The sequence below is a fragment of the Telopea speciosissima genome, chromosome 7 (genome assembly GCF_018873765.1).
Source record: "Telopea speciosissima isolate NSW1024214 ecotype Mountain lineage chromosome 7, Tspe_v1, whole genome shotgun sequence".
Taxonomy (NCBI): domain Eukaryota; kingdom Viridiplantae; phylum Streptophyta; class Magnoliopsida; order Proteales; family Proteaceae; genus Telopea; species Telopea speciosissima.
The window spans coordinates 21,988,484-22,007,717 of NC_057922.1; the positions used below are offsets into that span (position 1 = coordinate 21,988,484).

The 19,234-nt window shown below is 38.7% G+C and overlaps 2 protein-coding genes across 2 annotated transcripts; both read right to left on the bottom strand.

Annotated features, from left to right (window-relative positions):
* Positions 1-5,439: 5,439 nt before the first annotated feature.
* Positions 5,440-16,927, bottom strand: LOC122667094 (protein RETICULATA-RELATED 3, chloroplastic-like). Its single transcript, XM_043863288.1, has 2 exons — positions 16,915-16,927; positions 5,440-6,820 (listed from the first exon to the last, which is right to left on the bottom strand). Exon 2 carries the CDS (start codon positions 6,794-6,796, stop codon positions 5,723-5,725), a length of 1,074 nt encoding a protein of 357 aa, XP_043719223.1. The 5' UTR covers positions 6,797-6,820; positions 16,915-16,927; the 3' UTR covers positions 5,440-5,722.
* On the bottom strand, positions 11,943-13,410 carry LOC122667095 (protein RETICULATA-RELATED 3, chloroplastic-like). The gene has a single exon (XM_043863289.1). The coding sequence runs from the start codon at positions 13,343-13,345 to the stop codon at positions 12,281-12,283; it is 1,065 nt and encodes a 354-aa protein (XP_043719224.1). The 5' UTR covers positions 13,346-13,410; the 3' UTR covers positions 11,943-12,280.
* Positions 16,928-19,234: the final 2,307 nt, after the last annotated feature.

Consider the following 19,234-nt stretch of genomic DNA (forward strand, 5'->3'; position numbering starts at 1 on the left):
ATACTGCAATGGAAAGCCAGGGCCATGTTTACAAGAACTTTCAGAGTTCTTTAGAAGAACAGGGCGGCCGGGGGGGATTCAACAAACACATTTCTCATCCATTACAAAGAAGTTTGATGAGGAGATCTGTATCCGTTGACTCTCTATCAAGTCTCTCCGGTGGAAAAACTTGCTGTTGTGCTCCGACGAAACACGCCGGATCTTTTCGTTGTAGGCTACACCGCATTTCGCAGTTGCAACCACCTCTTCCTCCTCCTACTACTACTCCTTCCCAACCAGAGGACCATTCTAAGACTTCAGCTTCACTTGAAGCTGTAATAGAAGCCAAGTGAAAAAAGGAGCTTTGAAACACAGTGCTATAACCAATATTTATATACATATACACAATTATAACTATATTTTTTCATGTGTGTATCTATGTATTTTCCTAAAAAAAAAAAAAAAAAAATTTTGATTCTTGGTTTTGTATTCTTGTACTTAGGTTTGTAGCCAATTTGTGAAATTGGAGAATGTTGTGTTCTTTAAGAAATTAAAGGATTATGACTGTTGGATCCTTAGCCTTGTTTGAAAGGTGGAGAGAAGGGTATCTCACTAGGCATATTAGGAATAAAATGAGCCAAGACATATACCAGTGTAACCTACTTAGGGATGCCTATGGTAGATCATGGAGAGATTGTGATCTCTTCTATGGAGTGGATTAAACTTCTTTCCTTGTTCAAATGTCATTTCCTTTGGATCTATTTAAGGAAGGGGAGAGATAGCTTGGGAAGGAGAAGAACACAATAAATAATAAAAGCAAAAGAATGGTAAAAGAAGATCTTTGAATTTAATCCCCTCTTTATTATTTATGGAGGGAGTCTTCACATCCACTGTCATCTAATTGTATTAGGGGTGAGAGTGTGATGATGACCCAAGAGTCCAACACATGGTTTCTTTGGAGGCGAAAAAGATATTTCTCTACTGTCGGTGAAGGAAAACTTAGTCCTATTCTATTATTTGGATTGTAAGTGGAAGTTTTTCATGTTTCATTTGTTGTTGTTAAATTTTATTTTTATTTTTTTTTCCGGGTTTTGGTAATTGTTGCAGCTGAATTTTCAATTGCTTGTTTCTTCTGCCGTCTTGGGCTATCTTGTAAGTGAACATAAAAATTGACGAAGTTGCATTTTGAATGAAATAAAAACAGCCACAACCATATATTTGTGGACGCAATTTTCCTTTACCATGGTCATCCCTCGACTGAGGAAACTGGATGGTATGCAATAGGTATGGGGAATCGTATAAGGGTATTATCGACTTCGTACTAGAAGAGGGAGAACATTTATGACCATTGATGAGTGCATTTTTCCTTCACCCATGATGGAAGAAAACTTTCTTCTTTATTTATTTATAGGGAAAGGCTTGGCGTTGTGCCCAACGGCTCCAGCCTGAGTCTGTCTTTCTACCACTCTCTATGGAAATGATCCCCTGTCCTCCCATCCCACCCTCTCCATTGGGCACAACTGCTACCTTCAGGAAAGGCCAGAGGCGTGCTGAATCCTCTCCCTTTATTTGTTTATAGGCAATTCACTTTATTAGGACTTCTTTACTCTCATCAATGATTTTTTTGAGTTGAGCTGAAGGGATAATTTTTGTAAAATCATTTAAAAAATAAGAAAAAAGAAGCTTGTCCGAGAGGTGAGGTAGGTAATACAGACTCGTCATTGGAAAAATGGGCAACAGGTTTAATGTACTGTTTCTGTTTATGGGGGTTCCTACCCAGTTTAGCTCAACCAAATTATGTAGAAACAAAGTTAAATAAATACGAACCCACACATTTCTTTTCTGGCATATAAGAACCTATACTTACCTCCACAATAGTTACTGTCTTCCCATCAAACCTCACCAGCTTATCACCATCTCTTCCATAATCATAGTCATCATCTCTTGAATCTAATCTTTGTGTTCACGGTAATAGTCTCCTCTGAGCTCTGTCGCATCACTCTTTGAGGCGGTTCATTCTGCAATACTCTGATTCTACTCAAAACCATTTGCATTCCAAAAGGAATACTAATATAAACATAACCAGGGACACAAACAGATGACAAAGGCAATATAGGAAGGGGAAAAGCATCAAAAACAAAAAAGATCAATCTGGAAAACCACCATATATATAAATTCCATGTGATTTTTTTTAATACCAATGGGAAGAATGAGAAGACAGAACAATCAAAGGTTTTGAGAGAGGAGTTTATAATTCACAGGATGATGAAATTTCAATCCTCCCAGGTGCAAAATGCTGACACTCTGTATTTTAGACTTCGGCTTCCCAGTTTGTGAAAATAAGATTTACACAAAAAGCTTCAAACTACTATAAACTTCCCACGTTCCCATTTCTTGTTTCTTCTTAAAGGAAAGACTAACGTCCATTCTTCCATGGGTAGAACTCCAGGAGCCTAGCAAAACTCAAGTATTTGTACTTCCAGTAACCATTCCCTCTAACAGCTGGGAAGAACAATGACTTGTTCTACATGGAGGCAGACTTATAATATGGATCTGCATAGGAATATGGATAACTATGTATCTATGTAATATTTACCATTTTCACATTTCTTGCAATTTTTGTTACAGACCAACTTCAATAACTGAAAGTGAAAGATGGAGCAAAGCCACAAACATTCCTTTTTAAGGTCAAATAGGTTGATCAATTTCACCTGCTTAATCACAGAATCTAATAACAGCAACTTAAAATTAAAAGTAAGGATAGAGAAATAAAAATAGAAAAAGAATGGTTGGTGACAAACTTATTAAAATGATGTACCCAGTGCACGAGGCTCCCGCCACTGTGGGGTCTGGGGAGGGTCATAATGTACACAGCCTTAACCCCCGCTTCATGGAGAGACTGTTTTCTGACTCGAACCCATGACTACAACCACTAGGTCACAATAGAGCAACCCGTGCAAATTTCAAACCAATTAACCACTATCAGTAAAAAGATAATTGTGTATAATCCGGTAATCAATTTTTAGGCAACTAGAAACAGCTAAAAAATGATGAACACTGGATAATCTTTTGCATTATCAATGGATGACTCCAATAATAAAATATTTTCTAAGAAAACCCATATAATAAGCCTGTTATTGCCCGTCTATTAAACTCTTCAACCACATCAATTCAATTCTCATGACAAGAATTTGGAAATTACATCGAAGGGTATCTTCTTTACTAAATCTTTCTCTGATTCTCCTCCCCCTTCTGGTGTTCAGGATTCCTCATAAAAGTAATTGGAAAGCTCAGCTGACATTAAGAGTGGCTTTCTTTTCCTGGACAGCAGCTAAGAACCGTATTTAATTTCATTGATCAAAGGGGTTCTCCATAGTACGCGGATGCTGTTTATGTCCCAAACACACACAGGATACAATTTATCTTCTAATTCATTGTTCTTTCTCTTATGAGATCTGGCTGTGTTTAACGAAGCTTTCTGGAGTAAGGGGTCCAATTACAGGTGATATGACAAATATTTGCTGAAATTGCTGCTTCATATAATCAGAAGGATTCTTTGATGAGCACACAAAATGCCCACACTTTTGAAGATCAATCGAAAAATATCTCTGCTATTGGGGACATGTTAGCTCTTTGGTGCCAAATTAGAAGGTCTTTGGAAGGGGTTTCTGCTAGAAACTTGAAGGAGAACTGTGACCCTTTAAAAGAATAGAAGAGCTTCTATTTTTCGGTTTTTTCTTCCGGGCTGTGTTTGTTGGGGCAGTTTGCCGTTCTGCTGTAACCTGGCTCTGTCTTTTCCTTTTTCTTTCCCTATGAGTACATTCTTTTTCCAGGAAAAAAGAAAAAAACATACCATGCAACTATAATAGTTTAAGCTGAATAGTTTACCGAAAATAACTCTAATCCTCAACTATGCCTTAAATCTGTACTATATAAGCTATCTCCAGCAGACACAAAAGCCGGGAGCAACATTCAGTTGATCCTGCTTTAGTTACCAGACACATAACTGGGTGGGGAGGGAAGGGCATAAAAATTCCACGTCCACATAGGAACCTGGCAAACTGGAGTTCAATAGACACATTATCAATCAACTTAACTATCCAAATCAAACAAAGGATTATCCAAGAAATGCAATTTTTATTATTAGGCTAACCAATGTGAACTGCCAAGACACCACAACCCAACACAATAAGTCCTGATCTTAAGTCTGTGGCTTGCTGAAAACATATCAGTAAAAAAGAAATGTGTATTCATGCGCGCTCATTACTTTTAGGGAAAAAGAAACCTGTCTGGGAGTGGTCTATGCCAGCAATCCCATGTGTCTATTTCTCTCCTCTCCAAATGAAAAGACACCTCTGCCCCCTTGTTTTGAGGAGGAGAGAGAGACACATGGGAGTGTCGGCGTAGGCTACACTCCCAGACAGAAAACTACTTCCCTTACTTTTATTATTAAAGAAGGAAAGAGCAATCCCTAAACAAAGCAGAGTATACTAAAAGTTTTTTTTGATAAGCACATTTCATTAACGTGGGAACAACGTTCCCGAAACATCCGCAAACAACAAAGGGGAGATGAAAGGGGGAGGGATTGAAAGCCAACACTTGTACTGCTGAGAACCTGCAGCCGAGGAGGCTAGCAAATCAGCTACACTGTTGGCCTCACGGAAAGCCTGTACAAACAGAATACCATCAAAGAAAGAGCAAAGAGATTGACAATCTGAAATTATATCCGAGATCCTCCAAGGCGCCTCCCTGGTATGCCCAATGAGAAGATTGATGAGAAGTAAGTTGTCACTCTCAATGATAAGAAAAGAAAAACATATATTCGCTTGACACCATACACTTCTTCATTTGATTATTCCAGAAAGGAAATTTTTCACCTCTATGAAATACCAAAAGAAAAGAGAAGAAAAGAAAAAAATATAATCGCTTGACACCATACACTTCTTCATTTGATTATTCCAGAAAGGAAAATTTTCACCTCTATGAAATACCAAAAGAAGCACAATTTTTCAACAAATACCACTTCCAAAAGATTAAAAAAAATTATGGTTACTCTTACCCTGTGAGCGAAGAGGGAAAGGAAAAGAGAAGAAAAGGGATGAAAAGGGAAAGGAAAAGAGAAGAAAAGAAAAACATACATTCGCTTGACACCATACACTTCTTCATTTGATTATTCCAGAAAGGAAAATTTTCACCTCTATGAAATACCAAAAGAAGCACAATTTTTCAACAAATACCACTTCCAAAAGATTAAAAAAAAAATTATGGTTACTCTTACCCTGTGAGCGAAAAGGAACAATAAAAGGTGGAAAGAAAACTTTTAAAAGTTGCAAACAGCCTCAGCCTCTTTCATTTCTCCCATTTATTCCTCCATATACTAAAAAAATATGCAATAATAGAAGCAACCATTAAAACATAATCTATAGATCAAACTTTCATTATCCCGGAGGAAAGATCATTCACAAACAAAAGTATGGAAATAGATTAATCCATCAGCTCACAAAGAAGGAAATTAGGGCCCAGAAAAAAAATTCACTCATGCGTGTAACTTCAAATTACACAAAAATAGAGAAACCCATCAGAACCCATCCCTCAATGAAAACCTAATCTAAATGAGTGCTATGTTCCCCTACTACATTGAAAGGGAAAAAAAGAAAGAAGGAAACCCTATCATTATCTTAAGAGGAAAAACCCATGAAGATGAACTAATCACTTACAAGTGGATTCGCTGCTCTGCAAATCCTCACCCCCCCCCCCCCCCCTCTAACAGCTTCACCTTCTCTCCAGCCGAACCTGTCTCCGACACAGAAACCACAGTCTTTTCGCTCTTCTGTGCTCCAGTCAACCTCGCCAACACCACAAACGAAACTCCACCAAGAACATTATTCAAACACCTCAAAACTACCACTGAGCTCTTAAAAGCCACAGGAGGCAGCCCTTTCGCCAGCAAAAACTCCATCCCATTCAATGTTTGGTACCTAACATTACTGCTCAAACCCATATGAAGCGCCCAAGTAAAAGCACTCAGCAACGTTGGTGGAGGCTTATTCTGTGTCTCAAAGCTCGGATCCATCTTCTTCCTCAACTTAATCAACCCAGTAGAAATTGCCGTTCCAACGAGTCCAGCTGCGAACCCTACAGCGGCAAAAACTATTCCTTTATAAACAAAAGTCCCAAACCGATCGAGAAGACCATAAGCTCCAGGCTCAAACATGTGGCTCTGTGGGCAATTCGCGAAGATAGCAGGGAGAGTAGATGAAGAAGATGACATCGTAGGTGCTAACAGATACATGAGAACAAAATTAAGAATCGATCCGACGACGACAGTGGAGAACACGAAATCAAGTTCATTAAGACCGAAATTGGGCCGAGCCACCATGCCTCCAAGAAGGCAAGAACTAACACCAACTAACTCCTCCATTAAAACTTTAAAGGGAAACTGCGGATCTGCAGCAACCCTAGATCTCCACCCATTCAAGAACAGCCCAAAAATTCCGAACCCCGAATCGCAGCTGGAATCTCCATCTTTGCTTCCGCCGGAACTCCACCCCTCACCACTACCGCCACCACCAGTACCGCGGCCAATTCCACCACCATAATTTCCGCCGTCGCCAGAAAGTTCTAGTTTTGAGGCGGAACTAGTACTTGAAGCTCTGAGCTGGAGGGGAGTGAGGGAGAGGTTTGCTGAGGTGTTTGTGGAGTGAAATGGGGAAAATATAGACGGAAAGAGTGAAGCTTCACCGCGAAAGTGACGTTTTCGGGCAATTCTGTGATGGTTGGGGAGTGGAGAATAGCGGAGCTGGGCCGTCGTTGCCATATTTCCGGCGAGAGAGAGAAAGAGCACTGAAGAGTCTGCACTCTGAAAGTGTCGCCAGAGAATAGGTAATAATAGGTCAGCTGCATTTTTGCGCATCATGTTCGAGCGATCTAACAGCTGTGCAGATTACTTGGCGGGGTCTGTGCACTCTAATCATCTTTTGTATGGATAGTCTTCCAGAGGTGTTATCGGAAAATTATCCTCATTTCTGCGGGATGACGCTAATGGAAAGAGATATATATGTTTTTTTCGGTAGAATGGAAACAAATATTATAAATTCATAAAATTCTTTGTAAAAAAAAAAGTTAGAATTAATTTCATATATAACTTGATAAATGATGCAATGTAGGGAGGTCTACACTACAGTCGGAAAAAGGTATATCAAATGTCTTCAGCTGTAAAGAAAAACATGATTTTGCCTAATCTTGTAATTTTCTCTATTTTCTTATCGTTAATTTTCAGATTTTGATTTAAAGATTCTAATCTAATTGTAAGTTATTTCTGTTGTATGGTATTAATTCTTTCCTGCCGCTGCTACTTAGGATTTACCGTCACTAACCCACTTTTTATCAGGACTGTTGGATTGAAGTATTACAATAATTATTCGGATCCAACAGGTTTGGGTACAGTGGTACCTGATATTATATGGTAACTTGATAAGAATCCTGCAAATTGTTTATTTGTAGATTCTGGAAGTTATTTCTTCTTGACCCATTACTTTGCTAAAGAACTGAACTACCCACATACTCAACCCAGGGAGGGTAACAAGAAAAATCTCGGGCAAGCCTGGACTACTGATTCTTTCAAGGATTATTCATACATTCTTAGAAGATAAATTGACTGACTCGATTTAACAAGAATTCAGATTTAGATTTTAGACCTGCTTCTTCAATTACAATTTGGAACTGCTGCGTTTTAGAAACATGCCAGGTGACATCAAAGCTGTGTTCTCCAAACCTCTTAAACCTTCAACAAAATGCTGGTTGAACTCCATCCATGAGCCGACCATGCCAACTTGACTATATGGTTTCATGTATTATGGCCTTATGGGAAAAGAAAAAAACGGAGAAATTAAGAGAATGAGAACCCTATAGAATTGAACAGATGGACAAAAATATGGAAACGACCTCCTTTCCTATGTCGGGAATAGAACAAAATATTAATTAGCTTTTGGAACGGTGGAATGACGGATGTACACAACACACATCACACTCACACAAGCGATGTGGGATTAAACCCATGCCTTCAGCGCAATGTTAATTTGTGGGGGAAATAGTTGGTTTAACCTTTTTTTTTTTTGGTAAGAACATGGTTTAACAATAACATAGAGAAGTGAGACGTATTTGAGTTACTGTACATATTTCTGTTTCTTTTCTAATTCAGAAATACTTTTAGAGCGTCACCAACATGTTTCTCCAAAGTAAAAACAAAAAAAAAAACAAAAATTACTGCTAGCTCAGAAATATTTTTCACCAAAGAAACCCTATCAAAGGGAATATGAGAAGGCGACATGCCACTAGACGTCACATTCCCACCCACTCCATATCATCCAAAAGAAGTTGAATATTGAATAAGCTTATCAATTTACGTAAGCTGATAAAAGGAACGTAGATTTCAGTCATTTTTCTAAAAGGGGTCATTAAATGCAGATCCAATGTAAGATTGGAATGAAGAAGAATGGAAGAAAAGGAATATATATATATAACACATCAACCGTAAAACATTCTCAGGTAAAAGGATCATCTATATAGAACACTGTCCAGGATCCCACTGGGGCTCTGATGAAAACAGAAACAGAGTACATATCCCTAGTCAGATGTCATCCAAGTTACTGAAGGAAACACCCAAACGACCTACACAGTATCAGTTCTATAGCTGATACCTCTGTATACTTTAGTTCTGGGGCACAATATATAATTCAACTACTGAAACAGAAAAACCATAACCAGAATTTCTACGACAATAAAGGATGATGACCACTGATGTAAATCTTAGGAGCAGAGAAGCAAGAAAAATATTAATACCACCGAATATTGTTTCAAGAGGGCACATAAGTTTTAGTTTTCTTTCCTTTCTTATCTAGTTTTTGAGTTGTGGGGGCCCTAACTAGGTTCAGGACAGTGTGATTAGGTAGAGTTTTCTCTGAAGTAGTTATGGTTATAGAAGGCTTTTGATTTGGTTCAGTAGGTACAAAATTACTGTATTCAATTCTTAGGTGGCAGCGGTATTTGCAACAAAAAGTAAGCGGGGTTGGTTTTATAATATAATTTTGTCATTTGTTTGTGTTAAGTCTATGAAATATGCAGTCATCGACTTGTCAACAACTTGTGTAGATTATAAAAAACGACTAATTGTTAACTGCCTTAGCTACACTAAACTGCATGGTTTTGTTTTATGAAAAGGGGTTCTCCATAGTAAGCGGATGGTGTTTATGTCCCAAACACACAGAGGATACAATTTATCTTCTAATTCATTGTTCGTTCTCTGATGAGATCTTGCTGTGTTTAATGAAGCTTTCTGGAGTAAGGGGTCCAATTACAGGTGATATGACAAATATTTGCTGAAATTGCTGCTTCATATAATCAGAAGGATTCTTTGATGAGCACACAAAAAGCTCACACTTTTGAAGATCAATCGAAAGATATCTCTGCCATTTGGGACATGTTAGCTCTTTGGTGCCAGATTAACAGCTCTTTTGAAGGGGTTTCTGCTAGAAACTTGAAGGAGAACTGTCAATAGAAGAGCTCGTATTTTTCGGTTTTTTCTTCCGTGTTGTGTTTGATGCAACACCAAGTAGGAAGAAGGAGAAGAAGAAGAAGTCCTGACATTAGGGCTTAGTTAGGGAGCCATAGCTTAGGTTTACATTCTAGTATTTCCATTCCATACTTAGTTTATTTTCTGTTAGTTAAATTGAACCGATTTAAATTGGTTGCATCCAATTGGTTCAATTGGGCCAATTTAAATTATTTAGCTAAGTGTCTTTAAATTTAAGTTATTAGGGGTAGATAGGTCATTTTACTGCTTTAAGTTATTAACTTTAATTTTAATTCCTTCCCTTCCACGATTTATCAAGGGAGAGGTTATTTTGTACTAGGATTTGGCCATTGGCCCTCTATTAAAAACGTGGGAGGCTCCCCCACAGTTTATTTGAATTAAAAAAATCGAGCTTTGCTTGTTGGCTGCCATTGTTGCTGCTCCTTGCTCCTTTATGAGTGTGCATCCTTGTGGATCTCAAGGTGGAAAGGGATTGGTGGAATCCAATTGACTCCTTACGCCGTGACGGCTGGGAGGATCTTCTTCAACTGGAAGGTGGTTCTATCCTTCTATCACATAACTGCTGCTTCCATTGAAGATCTCTTTCAACAAATAAGTTATTTGATTAATTTTCAATCATCCCTTTCTTCTCCCAGTCCTCTACAATCTATCCCATCATTCCCCTTTTTAATTTTATTTGAATCCCATCAAAACCCTAAGTCTCCATCAATTCCCATCGACTTCCATAAACCCTAGTTTTCTAAATTCTGTCCAGCCATATCCTATCATCCAAATCCCCTCAAACTTCAGACATAGCATCACTACATTAACCCCTCCACTCGACCTAGCCTGCTGCCCCATCTTCAATAGCTAAACCCTAATTCCCCTTCATCTCCACTAAAACCCTAAATAGTCAAAAACCTGTTCAGACCTAATTAGCCATCCAATTCAGTCCACATTACTATCGAGTCTCCCCCTTACTGTTTAGAGCACTCAATCCCAAGCCCAGACCCTAAACACCACTTTAAACCCTAAATTTCATTGTTTTCCTAAAACCCAAGACCCAAACCCTAACACTAGAATTTCAGAATTTTAATTTTCTGTTTAAACCTATTTAAAACCTATACCATTAGCTTCCTTTAGACCTGCCCAACATTATCATATATCACATTAACTCATTCCCCTTACCTAACCCTAATTTTGAGTTAAATCAGCCTGCTTTGCCCCAATCGGCTGATCAATTTCAGAACCATTGTACACCTGGCCTCTAGTAGGACTGCCTCTTATTTAGAGCTACATTAGTGTTTGTTGGGGCTGTTTGCCGTTCTGCTGTAACCTGGCTCCGTCTTTTCTTTTTTCCTTCCCTATGAATAAATTCTTTTTCCAGGAAAAAAGAAAACAACATACCATGCAACTATAATAGTTTAAGCTGAATAGTTTACCAATAACTCCTGGGACCTGCCTAACCCTCATCTATGCCTTAAATCTGTACTATATAACCTATCTCCAGCTGACACTAAAGCCAGGAGCAACATTCAGTTGACCCTGCTTTAGTTACCAGACATAACTGGGTGGGGAGGGAAGGGCATAAAAATTCCATGTCCACATAGGAACCTGGCAAACTGGAGTCCAATAGACACATTATCAATCAACTTATCCATCCAAATCAAACAAAGGATTATCCAAGAAATGCAACTCTTATTATTAGGCTAACCAATGTGAACTGCCAAGACACCACAACTCAACACAATAATGCCAAGACACCACAACCCAACACAATAAGCCCGTGCCTTACTGAAAACATATCAGTGAATAAGAAATGTGTATTCATGCACGCACATTACTTTTAGGGAAAAAGAACCCTGTCCGGGAGTATGGTCAATGCCAGCAAACCCATGTGTCAATCTCTCTCCTCTCCATATGAAAAGACACTTCTGCCCCCTTGTTTTGAGGAGGAGAGAGAGACACATGGGAGTGCCAGCGTAGGCTACACTCCCAGAGAAAACTACTTCCCTTACTTTTATTATTAAAGAAGGAAAGAGCAATTCCTAAACAAAGCAGAGTATACTAACACTGACGAAAAAGGAAAGGAAAAGAGAAGAAAAGAAAAACATATATTCGCTTGATACCATACACTTCTTCATTTGATTATTCCAGAAAGGAAAATTTTCACCTCTATGAAATACCAAAAGAAACACAATTTTTCAACAAAGACCACTCCCAAAAGATTTTTTTAAAAAAACAGCATTTTATGGTTACTCTTACCCTGTGAGGTAAAAGGAACAATAAAAGGTGGAAAGCAAACTTTTAAAAGTTGCAGACAGCCTCAGCCTCTTTCATTTCTCCCTATTATTCCTCCATATACCAAAAAAAATATGCAATAACAGAACCATTAAAACATAATCTATAGATCAAACTTTCATTATCCCGGAGAAAAGATCATTCATAAACAGAAGTATGGAAATAGATTAATCCATCAGCTCACAGAGAAGGAAATTAGGGCCCAGAAAGGGAAGAAAAAAAATTCACTCATCATCAACTAGAGACGTTATTTTTCATAAAGCGTGTAACTTCAAATTACACAAAAACAGAGGCACCCATCAGAACCCATCCCTCAATGAAAACCTAATCTAAATAAGTGCTATGTTTCCCTACTACATTGAAAGGAAAAAAAGAAAGAAGGAAACCCTATCGTTATCTTTAGAGGGAAAATCCATGAAGATGAACTAATCACTTACAAGTGGATTCGCTGCTTTGCAAATCCTCACCCCCCTCTAACAACTTCACCTTCTCCTCAGCCGAACCCGTCTCCGGCACAGCAACCACAGTCTTTCCGCTCTTCTGTGCTCCAGTCAACCTCGCCAACACTACAAACGAAACTCCACCAAGAACATTATTCAAACCCCTCAAAACCACCACTGAACTCTTAAAAGCTACAGGAGGCAGCCCTTTCGCAAGCACAAACTCGATCCCATTCAATACTTGGTACCTAAAATTACTGCTCAAACCCATATGAAGCGCCCAAGTAAGAGCATTCAACAACGTTGGCGGAGGCTTATTCGGCGTCTCAAAGCTCGGATCCATCTTCTTCCTCAACGTAATCAACCCAGTAGAAATCGCCGTCCCAACGAGTCCAGCTGCGAACCCTACAGCGGCAAAAACTGTTCCTTTATAAACAAAGGTCCCAAACCGATCGAGAAGACCATAAGCTCCAGGCTCAAACATGTGGCTCTGTGGGCAATTCGCGAAGATCGCAGGGAGAGTAGATGAAGAAGATGACATCGTAGGTGCTAACAGATACATGAGAACAAAATTGAGAATCGATCCAACAACGAGAGTGGAGAACACGAAATCAAGTTCATTAAGACCGAAATTGGGCCGAGAGGCCATGTCTCCAAGAACGCAAGAACTAACACCAACTAACTCCTCCATTAAAACTTTGAAGGGAAACTGCGGATCTGCAGCAACCCTAGATCTCCACCCATTCAAGAACAGCCCAAGAATTCCGAACCCCGGATCGCGGCTGGAATCTCCATCTTTGCTTCCGCCGGAACTCCAACCCCCACCACTACCGCCACCACCCGTACCGCGGCCAATTCCACCACCATAATTTCCGCCGTCGCTTGAAGCTCTGGGCTGGAGGGGAGTGAGGGAGAGGTTTGCTGAGGTGGTTGCGGAGTGAAATGGGACAGATATAGACGGAAAGAACGAAGCTTCACCGGGAAAGTGACGTTTTCCGGCAATTCTGTGATGGTTGGGGAATGGAGAATAGCGGAGCTGAGCCGTCGTTGCCATATTTCCGGCGAAAGAAAGAGAGAAAGAAAGAGAGAAGCCACTGCAGAGTCTGCACTCTGAAAGTGTGGGCAGAGAATGGGTAATAATAGGTTAGAACTAATTTCATATATAACTTGAGAAATGATGCAATGTAGTGAGGTCTACAGTCGTAAAAAGGTATATCAAATGTCTTCAGTTGGATCGAAATATTTTCTTATCATAAATTTCAGATTTTGATTTAAAGATTCTAATCTAATTGTAGGTTATTTCTGTTAGATGGTATTAATTCTATCTTGCCGCTGCTCCTTAGGATTTACCGTCACTAACCCACTTTTTCTCAGGACTGTTGGATTGGAGTATCCATAATTATTCAGATCCAACGGGTTTGGGTACAGTGATACCTGATATTATATGGTTTCAGTACCATGGAATCATGACTTGAGTTGTTGAGTCATGAGTGTCCTTTGCGGTTAGCGTTAGAGCTGCGCAATATCATCACGTGTCAAGAGAATCAAAACATCAACATCGATAAATTAGGAAAGATTTTTACCGAAAAAAAAACACCAAGAAAAAGAAATTAGGAAAGATTTTGGATGAATTTACACCGTTGGATCTATCAGTGGGATTTGGACTGATAGCCCAATGGTCCCTTGCTCTGGTGGCGGCTTACAGCCTTACCTACCAATTAAGGCTATGTTTGGATGTCAAAAAAGAAAAAAATAAATAAATAAATAAATAAAAAAAAATTTTTAATTTGCAGATAAAAGGTACACAAATTAATCAATCTTTGCATCATGTAGCTTTTAGTTGTTGCCCAAGTGGCACTATGCTACACTTTAATCTTTGGAAAAAAAAAAAGGTTTTGTCTGGTGTAATTAAGATTGGTTATTACATGGATCTTAGCATTGAACCTCTCTGCATAAGAAAATAACAAGAAGGTTATTTTGTATGATGAAAATATGAACATTAATATCTTTTGTCATATATGTAAAAAGACGTCTATCTTTATCCTACCACATACATAGATTGGTGACAACTAATGTCGCCATGCATGGTTACATGGAGATTAACAAAAATAAAATTTAAAAATTAAAATAAAATTCTTACAAAAAAAAATCTGAACTGATAGTTAAGTCATATCTTTTGTTATTTATATGAAAATAGAAATGAGTTTTCTTTCACCGTTTGTAAAGGAAGAATCTTAGAGATATAAAAAAAATCTGATCTTATAGTTAGATTGGTTTGATATTAATATTTATGATTGAGTTTTCCTTCACCTACTACAATGAAGAAAAATCTTTAAAAAAAAAAAGGGAATCTGAATTTATAGTTAGGTTAATTCTTTTGTTATTTATATGCAAAAAGATCCCACGATCCTAAAGTCGGGGATTCCTTCCCACACCCTCTCACATAATGACCCATGAGATTCACACTGAGACTCTCTTCTCAATCAATATGTGGACCTCTTATTGAACGAATCCATCTCTCAGCTTCTCATTGATGGGTTTTCCCTATTAATATATAGGTTTGAATTTTCATTTCCCCAATGGTGAAGGGAGAAACTTTCACCCACGACTCATGGTTGGGCAGGTTGAGGGTATTTAAAGGGAAAGCAACTATGACCATTAATTTTTGAAGAATCTCTCTTCACCGTGGATGAAGGAAAACTTTCCCCCATCAATGTACCTTAGATAAATAAGTGGGTTCTTCATATTGTTTTACCCTTCAGGAAAGTGTTAAAGACAATGGCCTACTCAGAGGGGGGTGAATCGGTGACTCATAAAAATTCTTTTCTAATAACGAAACGTCACTGTTATGTGATGGAGTTTCACCAATCACATAATCATTCATACAACACTCTACATCCACAAAGCATGTAAACAATATTTACAAACCACAAGGAGGCAACCATCACATAGGGTTTAAGTGGTTTGCTAGTGTGGCTATGTCCACGGTGCAAATGATTGCTTGACCTACAATCAAAATCCGGCCTAGGTATAATGCACAATACACTTTTAGTGACACACACCAGAGCATCAACCCCTATGTACTTATTTTTGGACACGAATGTGCAACCACGAGAAAAAAACCAAGCAAACAATCACACAATATAAGGAATTTAACGTGACTTGGCACGAATGCGTACATCCATCTAAGAAAACTAAAGAATTTTTACTAAGCCAAAAAACTCTCTACATTGCTCTCCACCTCAAAAAATGATCTCCCTTTGCTTGTGCCGAGGGTTATTTCCATAGAGACAATAGATAAGATACCCTAAACCCTAAACCCCACACAACTACAATTTGTCGGGTGAGCAAGAGCCGCTTCTTCACAGTACTTACTTAGGGGCTAACAGGTCACACTTTAGCCAAGTATCCTAAAAAGAGACTCCCGAGAGCCAAAAGTATTAAAGGAATGGCCTTACCCCATGCATGTAATAGACCCAAAACCCAATTAAATTATAAATATAAACCCCAATAATAATTATGTGGACCCATAAAATATAAGATACACTCAACCCCAATAATCCCTACCTTGGCTTGGATTCTGCAAACCACCCTAAAGAAGATCAATATTGCTTTCGATTCTGTAAACCGCACCTTTGTCTGTCTATCCGTCGTACCCAACCGACATAGCCCACACCCCTGGTTTTTCTCCCTTTTTTGGGGGTATGGAATTTGTATGTCGTTGAGTATATTTTCATTCACCCAAAAAAAAAAAATTTGAATTAACATCCACTGCTTGCATGGGAGTAATAATAATATGCTCTACGTGAACTTTGATATATACAATGTATCCATCCCACCCACCTCTTTAATGGTTGGTTTAATTAATTATGAGGTTTCAACCATAACCTAATTGCATCTTTACCCTTTCCACCATCCCTAATCATAAGAGACGTGGGGATAATTATCATTCTCGACACAATACACTACTAATTACATTTCTATTTCAATTCAAGTTTTACGCATCAAACAACGACTTAAATTTAATTGGGGGGTGCTGTTCTCTGTGCCGCAGTGCAGCCTGCGTCCAAACACATGGGAGTAGGCACAATGCCCACTCTGCCCCCTACATAGACTGCCCATGTGTGCCTGGGCGCAGGCTGTGCTGCGGCACAGAGAACATTCTCCCATTTAATTGCATTTCTATTCTGTCATAAGCGTTTTGTTTGTTTCCATGTAAAATGACGGAAAAAGACTTACTAATGGTTTTCACTAAGAAAAGAGAGCACTTGTATCCTCCTATGTTCTGATTCTCTACATTGACAAAAAAAAAAATTCAATTGTTGTCCTTCCCCAAAGTTGTTTGGAAACTCTATATGGAATGCAAGCTTTCCAATTGTTAAAGATTTAAAGGAAAAAGAGGAATAAAAGTATGGCATTACAAGAAACAAGGTTCTTAGTGGGCACTTTTATTTGAGTCCGGATTCTTTACCCACATAGGGTGTCACCCCACATAAATCTCATCGTTCATGAGGTGCGAGACCCACCTCTGACGCATAGGACTTATACCTCAGGTGGCACTCCATTGTGGGGGAGCTGATCCCAACTCCTTTTGCCTCTCTGCTAAAGGGGGGTGTGTGTGTGAGAGAGCGAGAGAGAGAAACCCAGTCTGGGCACCGAGGTAGTGAGCTAATGGTCCCCTATTCAAGTCTTTGAGCATATTCTCTGATGAAGCTTTCCCAGCAAAGTTCAGATCAAAAGAAACAAAAAAGAAAAAAAAACATCCAATCAGGTTGTATTTAGTTGTATTTACTATTCACAGTTAAAAAGTCAAATAGAACAAGAAGAATCTATGACCAAAAGGGTGCATGCCATGGACCATTGAGGTTCAATATGGTTGGTTCAATTTAATTTAAGGCTTATGGAATGACATTATCAAAAGATGAGAAGAAGGTACCGACATTACCGAACCTCCCTTTCCCCTGTTTCTGCATCAAAAAAGACTCTTCAGAGGTAGACAAGGTATAGGGTAAATTACATGTCACACCCTGGTTTTCAAACGAAACTTAAATCACTCTCTGATTTTTGAATATACTCAAATTACCCCCTGTATTAGACCCCAACGTGACAAATTAGTACCTATCGTTAGTTTTATGCCATTAAGTGATGATGTCAACTAGTTAAATAAATTTAAATCTCTAAACTACCCTTGACATCCAAACATAGATTTTGAAAGGTAATATTGTAAATTTAATTCTAATGTTTTAGTACAAAGGTAAAATAGTCCTTTCACACCAATAACTAACAGCAGACTAACACCATTACTATAGAGGGGGACAGATGAGCATTTTCAAAAAACCAAGGGGTGATTTGAGTTTCATTTGAGAACCAGGGGGTGACGTGTAATTTACCCCAAGGTATATGCTTGGGACAAAGTCTGAAAGAATAGAATCTCAACATCATTTTCTATAGAGCACAACTATAATGGCAATTATTGATATTCCCTAGTCCCATTCTGGTCACTCACTGTTGATGAGTTATATATGTTTCCAGCAACCATGAATTAATAATCCTCCACCAGAATCAACTTAGTACAGTTTCCAGATCACAATGATTATCTTATAGTACTAAGAAATGCGATTGAGATTAGAAAAACAAAAGCACAAGAAATCTAAATTTCTAATTAAAGGGAGGGAGGGAGGGAGGGAGGGAGGGAGGGAAGGGATAGACACACCGCCCATGTACAGTAAGTTAACGGGCAGCACCAATGGAGGTGTGGTACCAACCATCATACAAGCAGGGTAAGAGGGTCATCTCAAAAGGGGAAGCGAGAGATGGACAAAGTAGGTGCTAGATAATGGTACATAAAATATTTTAGGACAAAGGTTTCCTCCACCCATAGAGGACGGTTCACCCACCATCCTAGGATTCACAAACCCCTATTAGGATTGTAGTATCTTCCCAAAATACCCTCTCCCGTCTGCTTCCACCCTGTAGTGAATGGAATCTCATTCACCGTGGGTGGAGAAAAACTCGGTCCAATATTTTATTTCTAACTAAGAGAAAAATCAATTCGATGAACAGTGGTTCTTCTATGTACATATGCATTTCCGTTGATCAGCATTTGTGTAGAAAACATTTTGTAGGCTCGATATTTAACCATGTGGAAATTTTGCTATATCTACTACAAGCTTGGGATATTTTGGTTTACCCTGGTTTAGGGTTGTCAATCTGGTTGAGTTGATCGGTTTTGATCAAGCCCTAATCAATCTCACATTTCTAAGGGCAAGGATTGAAACCAGACCGATTTGTTCAGGCCTTATTCGGGTTTGACTCATTTTGGGACCAATAAACCTATATTAAGGATGTGGGCCTTGGACCTTATCAGGAATCTTTATAATGTTTTGTTCTATGACTTAATTAAATTTATTGAATTAGAGACGGACATTGTGTACATATTTTCTCTCACATACATGATGCTAGAGCATTTCCAATAACCCAAACGGTTGGCTGGAATTAGCTCTATCAATTTTGATGCTCACTTATCCCTCTTCTTCCTTTGCTAGTTTGGGTCCACCTCTCACCTAGGGTTTATTGTTTCTTTGTCTTCAACAAAGAGGGTTTGTGAAAAAGCAAAGCCTTTTGCACTTGTGAGATCTTGAGGCATGTAAATATCAGAGGGAAGAAGAGAAGGTTACTTGAAACCCAAAAAATAAATTTTTACACATTGCCTATCCAAGGAATTCATGTATAGACACAGTCACTTGGCAAATTAGGGTTCTAGATGCTGCAGAAAACAGTTTTTTTTTTTTTTTTTTTTGGTAGTGCAGATGCAAGTAGATCATATTATTTCAAAGCTCCTACAACATCTCTAATGCCGCAGACCCGTCATAGTAAGATGCTAGAGCTGTATAATCAGTTCAACTATTTGTAAAGCTCAGCAAAATAGAAAATAAGATGGATC